This window comes from Myotis brandtii, unplaced genomic scaffold (genome assembly GCF_000412655.1).
Source record: "Myotis brandtii unplaced genomic scaffold, ASM41265v1 scaffold214, whole genome shotgun sequence".
Classification (NCBI taxonomy): domain Eukaryota; kingdom Metazoa; phylum Chordata; class Mammalia; order Chiroptera; family Vespertilionidae; genus Myotis; species Myotis brandtii.
This window is the reverse complement of record NW_005357999.1, coordinates 726,483-738,240: the sequence shown is the minus strand read 5'-3', so window position 1 is coordinate 738,240 and position 11,758 is coordinate 726,483. Positions and strand designations below refer to the sequence as shown.

General features: G+C 42.7%; 1 protein-coding gene across 1 annotated transcript in view; it reads left to right on the top strand.

Annotated features, from left to right (window-relative positions):
- Positions 1-11,758, top strand: part of GLI3 (GLI family zinc finger 3) — a 269,294-nt gene that overhangs the window by 168,163 nt on the left and 89,373 nt on the right. Inside the window, exon 5 of the mRNA XM_014539356.1 lies at positions 8,920-9,125. Within this exon, the coding sequence (XP_014394842.1) occupies positions 8,920-9,125 (206 nt within the window). The remainder of the gene's footprint in view (positions 1-8,919; positions 9,126-11,758) is intronic.

Here is an 11,758-nt window from a genome sequence, read left to right as displayed (position 1 = left end):
ACCTGTCAGAATGGCTATCATCAACAAATCAACAAATGACAAGTGTTGGTGAGGATGCGGAGAAAGAGGAACCCTTGTTCACTGCTGGTGGGAATGCAGACTGGTGCAGCCACTGTGGAGAACAGTATGGAGCTTCCTCAAAAAACTAAAAATGGAACTTCCATTTGACCCAGTGATCCCACTTTTAGGAATATATCCCAAGAAACCAGAAACACCAATCAGAAAGGATATATGCATCCCTATGTTCATAGCAGCACAATGTACAATAGCTAAGATTTGGAATCAGCCTAAGTGCCCATCAGCAGATGAATGGATTAATAAACTTTGGCACATCTACACAATGGGATACTATGCTGCTGTAAAAAGGAAGGAACTCCTACCATTTGCAACAGCATGGATGGAGCTAGAGAGCATTATGCTAAGTGAAATAAGTCAGTCAGAGAAAGATAAATATCACATGATCTCACTCATTTGTGGATTATAATGAACAACGTAAACCGATGAACAAAAACAGATGTAGAGACAGAGAAGCATCGATCAGATGCTCAAAACTCTGAGGGAAAGCAGGGGAGGGTGGGGCTGAGGGGGAAAGATCAACCAAAGGACTTGTATGCATGCATATAAGCATAAATGATGGATGTGGACAACAGGGGGTGAGGGAAAGATTGGGGGGATGAGGGGACATTGGGGGGATAAGGACACATTTATAATATCTTATTCAATAAAGGGAAAAAATGATAAAAAATAAAAAGAAGAAGATGCATAATGGGAAAAGTCATTTAGTGCAAAGTGCTTACTTGAATCAGTAGTAAGTTTAAGAATTCTTTTTCCTTTAAATATATTTTTATTTATTTTGGAGAGAGAGGAAAAGAGAGAGAGAGAGAGAGAGAGAGAGAGAGCGAGCTTTGCTGCTGCACTTATTTATGAACGCATTGGTTGATTCTTGTATGTGCCCTGACCGGGGATTGAACCTGCAGCCTTGGTATGTTGGGACGATGCTCCAACCAACTGTGCTACCCAGCCAGGGCCTGTGTGTATCCCTTTTAAAAAATTGATAATATATATAGTACATATGCAGAAAAGTACACAAAATATACACTTATAACTCCACAAAGTATAATTAATTATCAGAGTGAAAACCTGCAACCACTAACCAAGTCTAGAAAATAGAACTAACACCCTGAAAGTCCACCAGCTCAAAGGGTAAACATTATCATGACTATTCTAACACTAAAGTTTAGATGTGTCTCTTAATTGAACTTATGAGATTATATATTATATTATAGTCTTTTGTTCAAGGCCTTTTTTCACTCAATGTTTTTCACATTCTAGTTTCTTCATTTTTATAGGTGTTTCCTATTTCATTGTATGCATTATTTGCCTATTCTATTGTTAATAGATATTTGATTGTTTCCAATTTTAATGTGAATGAATAACAGTGCTCTGAATATATTTGACATTGTGGCACATGTTTACATACTATTGTTGGGTATGTAACAGGGAAAGGAATAGTTGGAACATAGGGTGTGCATCCGTTCAAGTAGATAATGACCGACTATTTCCTAAAGAGTTTGTGCCAGCGTATACTCACATTGTTTGAGAGTTCCTATTGCTGTAAATCATCATCAATACTTAGCATCATCAGTCTTTCTAGTTTTAGCCATTCCAGCGGGTGTTTAATAATAACTCATTATGGCTTTAATTTGTACTGCAATTATAAATGATGTTTATGTACAGTTTGCTAAGATATATTAGAAAAACCTTTTAATATTAAAAGCCAAAGTATAATTCAAAACATACTTTTATTTTGACTATGTTAGAATGGCATAATGCCTGAAAAAGTGTGGGGACTAAATAAGTTAAAATACTGACAGTGGTTCAATCTGGAGAGCTTGGATATAGGGAAGGACCTTTTTTTAAAAAAAAAAAATCTTAACTTTTCCATTTATGGGTGTAAACTCCTTTTATATTCAGACATAATTAGAAAATAAAAATAAGAAAGTCATTGTGAAAAATCTCTTGAAATGATGTTCATCATTAAAATAAATATCCCCCCCCCATTTTCTTCTTGTTGAAGAATGCAACCATAGCCCTTAAATTCTCTGTATAAGAAAATATTCACACTAACTTAGTGTGAATGTGCACAGTAAGCAGTGTTTTAACCTTCACCTTTAGTGGTCACTTCTAACCAAATCCTATCTACATTTGGTAGCAGGGTTTACATTCCTTATTTTTCATGACCAAGATGCATGCTAGAAGCCCCCTTTGGTACTTTCTGACTGTGCTGCTTGCTCATCAGATAACATTTGCTCTAATGCCTTCCTTATATACTGGCTGCCTCCTGCAAGTCCCACAGTGGGGATCGAGCCTGCAACCCAAGCGTGTGCCCTGACTGGGAATGGAACCCTGACCTTCTGGTTCATAGGTCCACGCTCAACCACCAAGCCACACTGGCTGGGCTACATGTATACTTTTCACCCGATTTGACTATAAACTCTTTGAGATTACAGACTGAATGACTATATATTATATTTATTGAAATCCTCCCCCCAAGTGCTGAAATCATAATGGATTCTTAGTAAACAGATTTTCAATAAATGTTTATCTAATGAATATTTCATTGAAATAGTCATCTGTGTAGTTATACATGTAGTTTTTAAAAATTGAAATCCAACATGGTAAATGTGTAAAAAGCCTAAGTCAGTTCAAAATTCATGGGGAATATAATTGAGCTACAAAGATGATAAAAATGGGATTTGAAACTGAACCATCTTATTCGTTAGGGTCCTGGCAGTTTAAAAGAGTGGATATTTACAGAGATGTGAACAAGGTGAAAGGCCCTCAAAGTGACCCTAAAGCCCAGCAGCCCCCAGGAGTAGCAAAAGTTGGAAGAAGTTCCTATCGTTAACCTGAAGGTGCAAACAAACTGATTCATTGAGGGCTGGAGCCCAGGAAGAGGGGTCACACTTCTGGAGGGGTGGCCATGAGGTGGCCAGCAGATCTCAAGCTAAGGAGAGGAAGTGACTGGAATAAATACCCCTGATCCCTCTTCCCTCCACTGCCAGCTCCTGCCAGTGCATCTCATTAGGAGAATCCAGAGGAAAAATGAGCCAGCTGATTCAGACCCTACAGACCAGCCTTCCTGGGCATGCAGGGGTTCCCAGGTGAAGGATGGTAAATGGCAAGTAACTGGCAGAACCCTCTGTGCATGTAAGGGTCCCATGATAACGCTGGGCAGAGACTTCTGGGAGCTCACCTTGAATAGAGGAAAACATGAAGTTTAGGATTGTGCGGATTTCCGGCAGTGTTTGGTATATTAGCCATGGACATTTTAATGGTTTCCTTCACTGTATGGGAAGCAAATTTTTTATTACAAATTTTGGTTTATTAAAACTGCGACTATTGAATAATTAATTCGTTGGTTAAAAATACATTAGAAGGGATAACTCCCTTTGTTCTCTGTTAGGCCACTGCTTGAATATAAAGAGTGGTTTACTTGTTATGGGAAGAACAAAGTTAAACAAAAAAATAAATTTGTTATATTAAAAAAAAACCCCACCATTTCATTCTTCTGGTAGTTGGAGCCCTCATACAAAGATGCAAGGGGAATTATGTACATTTCCAGCGTTCCAAGCAACATGAAAGCAAATTGTAATAATCCAGCATACAAACCTTGTTTAATGCTCTCATAATAAGTCACGCAAGTGATTAAATACTGTGATTTTAATCTTGGCATTTTAGTAACCCAATAAGATAGATGAAAAGGCAGTAACAAATTAGATTATTTAATCATATTTCATTCTAACTAAGAAGGTATTCTCTGCAATGTGTTTTTTGTTTTGAAGGTTATCATACATAGTATAATGTTTAAAACGCTGTAATAACAGTCTTTCTTCTACTCTTTTTATTGTAATCTATTTTCATGACCTTTTAAAAAATGTAACCCAAAGTCAAATCATCTCCACAAACACACACACAATTTCATATTGCTTTCTTGCTTTGGGGAGAACATCAAAGTAATCCCCACCTTCTTTCTTGTCTGAAACTGTACATTATATATAGCCATTGGAAAGAAATGACAGCCACTCATTAGGTCTCTATGGCCTTGGACGGACAAATAGGTGAGAGCAATGTAAGGGACACTGTCCCTCACTAGGCGTGCTGGGCCCGCATGCCTGAGCCCAGATGCAGAGGTAATGGAACAGCAGTTGTGCCCTGGCAGCCCAGACAGCCCTCTACAGCTGGGCATCTCTGGTCCCCAGGCTAAAGTCAGTATGACTTAGTTCAGAGGGTCACAGTCATATTTCTGTGCTCTTTGGCAACAACATAAAAGGCCTGGAATCTCTGTACTTGGAACCGTTCTAAGTTTCAGTGTTCTTTTAAGAACGTTTCTTGTTTTGGTTTTTCTCTCCTTGGTTTGTGCTGTCCTTCAATTATTGAGTCTTGTCCAGCCCCAGAACAGAGAGGGAAGGGAAAGCTACCGGCAGAGGAAGCCATGGGAAGCCAACAGCAATCTCCAAATTGTGTCTCTACTAAAAATATAAACCAAGAAAGAGACACCTATAATTTTTTTTCCTGGTGCTACTGTAATCTTCAAATGAAGATTTTTAGAAAGTTTGACAAATATTTACCAGGTCAAGTTTATGAAAGTTTGTGAAATAGTATATGTCATTGACATGGGAATTTTTGTGGCTGCCTTCCTCACAACTCCCACCTCCTTTCCTTACCGTAGAATTCCCCTCTCTGGCCATAATCTTGAATGGCACTTGCACACAGCAATAAACACACATCTGCCTATTAAGTTTAAGGAGGTTACTTTTCCCTCTCAAATCTGCTTTACAAAACAAAGCAAAAAAACTGACAAATGATGTAGCTTCTGGGAATTTGGAAGTGACTTTGGTTAGGTAATGTTAAAAGCAGCTCTCTTGAAAAACTATAATTTATATATCTTTACATCCATGTCCAGTGGCACTGGAGCCATTGGAGTTCAAGGTTGAGTGCTCAGCCTTGGTGGCTTAGAAACTAATTTATGTCGGGCTTCAGCTCTAGAAGCATGTCATGCTAGCCAACTCCCGGGAGCCTGGTGTGGAAACAATGAATCAGTGATCAACTTCCAGGGAGAAACTGAGCAGCAAGGAAACCAGAACACCATGCAGACAGCTCTTTGCTGAGTTGAGAACCACACGCACATGAGAGTTTTGGGGGGTGCTTCTGACAACCCCCAGGGACATCAGCAACTCTCTCTGTTTACTGAGTGTCAGTACCAGTCATTGGCAGCAGCCCCGTGAGGGAGCTATTATTCCATTTTTGTGTTTATCAGGGAACTTCTGCTTAGTGACATTCAGTGATGCCTCAATTCAAATCCAGTTCCCTCAAATCTCTTGTATCTAATTACTGAGGCCCTGTTCTTAACCACCTTATGTGGTTTAACAATTTTACTAAGAGGGGCCCGGGGAATCCAAGGAGATGCTTCAGGAACACTGTCAGGCAGGAGAGCAAAGCATAAGATGCACTTTGAAAAGAGGGTTCCAATATTTCAGTGTTTGAAAGTCATATGATATGCTGTTTATGCCATCCCTATTATGCATGTGTGTGTATGAGTACATATGGCGTATTGTATGTGTATGTAGATTAGGAGTGGAGTATATTAGCATAGTGTATGATACCAGCTCACTACATCAGGCTTTACTCATACTCACTTGCCAAGACCCCTACAAGGTAGGTATCTTCCCTGTGGGATCCTTAAGGACCAGGAGAGGGTAGGTATGGTGGCTGAGGTTGCACCTCAGCCCTTCCATGTGCCACCTGTCTCCAGAATTCCTGATGACCCCTCCCTGGGTAACCCATCCTATCTAATAAAGAGGGAATATGCTAATTGACCCTCATGCCGCCGTCGCAAAGATGGTGGCACCCACAGCCAATAAGGAGGGAATATGCTAATTGACTGCCACACCCTCAAAGATGGCGGCGCCCAGTCCCCTCAGCCCTGCCGCTCCATGCTCCTGCCTTCGGAGTCCCCCAGTTCCCTTAGCCCCCCAGCTGCCCAGGGCTAGGGCCGGCCCAAGCCTCAGGCAAGCCTCAGATGTTGGCTGCCCAGCCACCCAGGGCCGCCTGAGGCTCAGGTAACCAGGGCTGGCCGAGGCTTGCGCTGCCGGCAGTAGCAGCAGCAGAGGCGTGATCGGGCGTCACCTTCCCCTGATCGCCAGGTCTCCTCCTGCCCCTGAGGACTCCCTGACTGTGAGAGGGGCAGGCCGGGCTGAGGGGACACCCCCCTCGTCACCTTCCCCTGATCGCCAGGTCTCCTCCTGCCCCCGAAGGCTCCCTGACAGAATTTTCATGCACCGGGCCTCTAGTACTAAATATTTTGCTATTCATATTCTGGGGATGGCTAGTTTCTTTCTTTAGGGCAGTGATGAACTTAGTTTTCTTACTTGTACTCCAGTCTGAAGGCATGTCCCACCACTGTGTTTAGAACTAGCTGACCCAGTATCTCCTCAGCATCATCTCTCTGGAAGTGACGTGTGATTATGACATTCCCAGAGTGGGTGAGGTTGCCTGGCTTCACCTCCAGGAGGAATCAGCCCTCTTCCCTGTGTTGCTTCTTCCTGGAGTTCCTGCCAGGGACGATGGGAGCAGGCCTGGATTCCTTCTCACGGCAGTGCTTTTAATTGTTATCTTCGGTTTTCTTGTGGAAACTGGTCACATGAAAGTGAAGGCCTGGGTGCAGACGTCAGACGTCCAGACTTGAGAAAACTGCCAGCCACCTCCTGGCTTCCTTGCATCTTTGGGTGGCGACTGCCCAACTCCCACCTCTATAATTTTCATGCGATTCTAGATGCAGATCCTCCCCCCAAGTGTGCTTCTTCAAAGTGCAATCTACGCCTCTGAAATATTCTTACTACTCTTCTTAATTCTGGAATTTCAGAAAAATAACAAGTTCCAATTTTCGTCTAAACTAAAAAACAACACAAGTAAGAGGTGCTATTGCCGTCACTGATTTTTGGTTCAGGTTGTTCAGACCCAGTTTGTAGTGGGTCACAAAAGCTTATCTAGGAGATATCACTTCATGGATTTCTTGAAATGTCTACTTCTCTACATTTCTGCTGCACCGGTCCCATTATATGCCTACAAATAAGTTTACACTTGGTAATAATTATTTTGAACCAGTTTGGAAGGCTTAGTTTTCCTTTCTGGTAGAAAATGAATTATTGGTATGGAGTATGCCCTGAGCTCTAAAGTAGCAACATGTCTAAATGGAGCTTAGAATGTAACACAGCGAACTTGCTTTGTGGTAAAGAGCTAAAATAGGATATACTAATAGGTTATACCGATTTTTATTTAAAGCAGAAGTAATTTTACTAATTTCTGAGTGGGTATGGGCAACCTCAAGTTGTTTTTTTGAAAAGAAAGCTTTTTTTTTCCTGGTGGGGAGTTTTCACTCTTCTTTCATGTAAATTTAGAGAACTGGATTTTTATTTTACTTCACCAAAAGTGGCCTCTGAATAACAAGAAAAAGCCTCTTTTTTTAGTTCAAAATGAAAAAAAAAAGAATAACAAGGAGCAAGCGAGAGAACATCTCCCCCCCCACCCCCATATTTCAGTCTCTTTTATTTTCTACTGAGAGCAAATTCATTATCTGATCTTCGGTTTCATTTATTTCAGTGCCTGTGCTGTGCACGTGGTGGAGCCGGCCTCTCCCGAGATTGTGTTCTGACAGGGTGATAGGGGCCAGAGCCCTGCCGTCAATATGCACTTGCTTTGAGAGGCGTGATGAAAAAACACGTTTCCCCTCCCTTTCATTTTACACTTAAAGCCAGTCGCATAAGAGGAATTGGCTGTTCTCCGCAGATCTGTCTCTATCTTGGCTTCTCCCTTTTGTAGCCGGGCCCTCCGTCAATGGGAAAACGGCGAGCGCAAGTGTTTAGCCTGTCGTGGCCAGTTCACTGGATTATCCACACAAAATGTTTCCTATTGAAGAAGGAACAAGGCAGGGAGGGTGTTGTACCGTCTGGCTATTCTTCAGAAATGCCTCTTGCAGGGGCTTCAGGGACTGGCTGTGGGGAAGGAGGACCAGGAGGGGATTGGGGTACAGTGGCAGCCAGGTGTGTTCGAAAATTTATTTCCATCAGCCCAAGTGTACAACCTGCTTTAGCGCCCCCAAACCAAGGCATGGGCTTGATCAAAATCTCATTCTTTCCCGGCTTTCCAACCCCAGGAGCACTTAATTACTGATTGTTCCCTGAATGTGGCTAATCAGGATGCCATGCGAAAAATGAGTGTGAGAGGAAGCCGGCTTTCATCCCCTGCCTTTCAGAGAGGAGGAGCTGCCCTCAGCGCAGTGGAGCCCAGATCTGTGAAACTGGTTTCATTCCTATGCAAGACTTCGCAGTAAAGCTCGCACAGGGATATGTGGGGTGTCCGATTTCACATTTTTCAGACCTTTGCAGTTAGTCACCTTTCTTATGGGTGGGCAACTCTGCCATGTGCAGGCTCAGATTTCCAGTCTAGACACATTTGCTTTCTTCTCAATGCAACACCATGATGGTGAGAGGTAAGTTTTCAGTGGTGAAATTAATGATCAGGCCAAATTGAAAATGGGGTCTCGGAAGCTACTTTAAGCTCAGATGCCTGTTGTTTAGAATTTCTTCATGAAAGCCAAAGGCAGACCGTTACTTTTCTATATTCATAGTGTCATAAAAGTTTTCAAAGGTCAATATTCTTTGCCCAAATAATCATATATACTACCTGCATTATGTCACCATGACTTTAAGGTAAAAGAAAGATATATTCCTGAAATATCCGCCCCCCCCAAGACACCTTGAGTTCACTTAAAATCTTATGTCCTCTCACAGACAGCCTCTGCCTCTGGCGACACTTGTTTCATGCGTACTTCTTGTACCCGGTTTTCTTTTTCCCCAGGCCTTCTGCCTTATCGAGTAGCCCAACGTATTCGGACCTGCCCTTCATTAGGATCTCCCCGCACCGGAACCCTGCTGCTGCCTCGGAGTCCCCCTTCAGCCCTCCACATCCCTACATCAACCCGTACATGGACTACATCCGCTCTCTGCACAGCAGCCCATCCCTCTCCATGATCTCCGCAGCCCGGGGGCTGAGTCCCACAGATGGTAAGTCTCAGACCGACCCATTTTGCTTCTGTGCATCACGCCACCTTCTCCTCCTGCCTCCCCTGGGACATGGTGTTGAGTAGCTGTGTTTATTGAGTTGTTTCCCACATGCCAGACACTAGGCTAAGTGCTCTGAGTTCATGCTTTCATGCCAATGTAGAGACACCTCCATCAGGGTGGGGTTATTATCTCCATTTTCAGTAAAGATAGCAATGTGCAGAGGGGCCAAATAGTTTGCAGCCTCGCTCGTTGGCCTAGGACAGTGATGGTGAACCTTTTGATCTCGGCGTGTCAGCATTTTAAAAAACCCTAACTTAACTCTGGTGCCGTGTCACATATAGAAATTTTTTGATATTTGCAACCATAGTAAAACAAAGACTTATATTTTTGATATTTATTTTATATATTTAAATGCCATTTAACAAAGAAAAATCAACCAAAAAAATGAGTTCGCGTGTCACCTCTGACACGCGTCATAGGTTTGCCATCACTGGCCTAGTAGGTGGCGGAGGTGCAAAATCCTTGTTCTGATCCACCTTTCTGTTTTGCGTCTTGACGGAAGTTTAGACTGGCCCTGTAAGCGTTCATACAGTGAGCATATGTAATAACTGGAGCCTTTTGCTCACTATCCAGGGTTTACTCTTCTGTTCTGCAGTACATTTATACAGATGTGTCTATTACAGCAGCTTTTCTCAAACTCCAGTGTGCGTATGGATCACCTGGGGATGGTGGTAAGATGTGATTCTTTGTTGGGTGGGTCCAGGAGTGGCCTGAGATTCTGCACATCTGTACAGCTCTCAGGTGATGTCAGTGCAGCTGGTCCGTGAACCACGCTCTGAGCAGCCAGGTCTTAGAGAACTTGATGGTTCAGAACTGATGCTGCCCTCTATCCTTGATGGTACCAAGCAGAAACTGGGAGAGGGATGTGGTGGGAAAAGATAAGAACTTTGACTTGAATTCAGTAATACCTGATGCTCATGTTAAGCTCAGAAGGATCAAATTCTGGTTGGTTCTCTTAGCCTCCAAATGAATTACGTCGACATGACCCTTTTTCATTGGGCTTGTGTGTTCTGCAACTGTCAAGTTCTAAACCATTCCTTCGATGCGGGCAGAACATGCTCCATTGCATACGCATGTGTACAAACTCACTTGCCCACGATTGCCAGAACCTGAATTAAGGTCCAGAATGGCATACGCCTTATTGATGGCAGATGGCTGGTTGTGCGTTCCCTACAGCAGGTCACAAATCCCTGGTGCTTGATGGGGAGCTCAGAGAACCACCATGCGCCCCATTTCACTGAGCAGCATTGGAAGGGACCCTGCAGAGTCCCCGTGTCTACGCAGACCACGCTCCGAGGCTGGCTGTGTGTGGAGGGAACAGTGTGTGGGAGAGCCGCACGAGGCTGCTCAGTAAATATTACTCAGTTGTGCTTCTGGGAGTAGCAGTGCTCCAGGAACAGCTGCCGGCTCCTTGTAAGGCACCTGAGGAGAACGAGTTTTGCCATTTGGACAAGATTCACTTTTTTCCCCCCTTTTTTTCAGTTTTATTGAAATATAATTGACATAAGCACTGTATAAGTTTAAGGTGTATAGCATAATGACTTACGTATACTGTGAAGTGATTACCTCAGTAAGTTTAGTTAACATCCATTTTCTCATATAGATAGAAAAAGGGAAAAGAAAAAAAAATGTTATCTCCCCAGTGATGAGACATTTCAGGATTTAATGTCTTAGCACCTTTCAAATATACCATCCAGCAGTTAATTATGTGCATCATATTGCACATCCCCAGTTCTTATTTCTCTTATAATTGGAAGTTTGTAAGATTTACATTTTAAAAAGAAAACCATCAGATAGTCAAATGCAATCTTCTGGTTGGGATTTGGTTTTAAGATGGGGAAAATGGGAAATTACCTCCATGGAGCACTTAGGAGTTTTGGGAAATGACTACCAAGGGGAACAGAGGCTGAGAAGGGGAGGGGAGGTCAGCTAACAGTGGACTTGAAGTCGTGCCTGGCTTGTGGAAATTTAGTTGAGCCACTAGAAAATTGGACCTCTAGTTAAAGGATCTTATCCTCTGCTACCCGTAGTATTTCATGGTGCGTGTGAATAAGACATTTTTTGATCGGTGGTTCTACCTAACTCTTCTTGCCTCAAGAGTCCAATAATATCCAATAAAATAAAGTCAAGTCACTGATACTACTTTCCTGTGGTCTAAGAATTTTTAATCTATATTATGTCTTTATCATGTATAAAAAGTCTGTGGGCACACCATCAGTAGGTGAGTGGATAAAAAAGCTGTGGTACATTTATACCATGGGATACTATGCAGCAGTGAAAAAGAAGAATCTCTTAGCCTTTGGGACAGCATGTTGGGACCTGGAGAGTATCAGGCTAAATGAAATAAGTCAGTCAGAGAAAGTCAATTATCACATGATCTCACTCATGTGGAATCTAAGTAATAAAATAAACTGATGAATGGGGTGAGTCCAGAGACATGGAAGCATGAAACAGTGTGTGGAATCTCGGAGGGAAGGTGGGGGAGGATGGATGGAAAGTAATCAACCAAAGACCTTGTATGCATATATGCATAACCCGCGGTCACAGACAGTGGGGTGGTGAGGGTCTAGGGC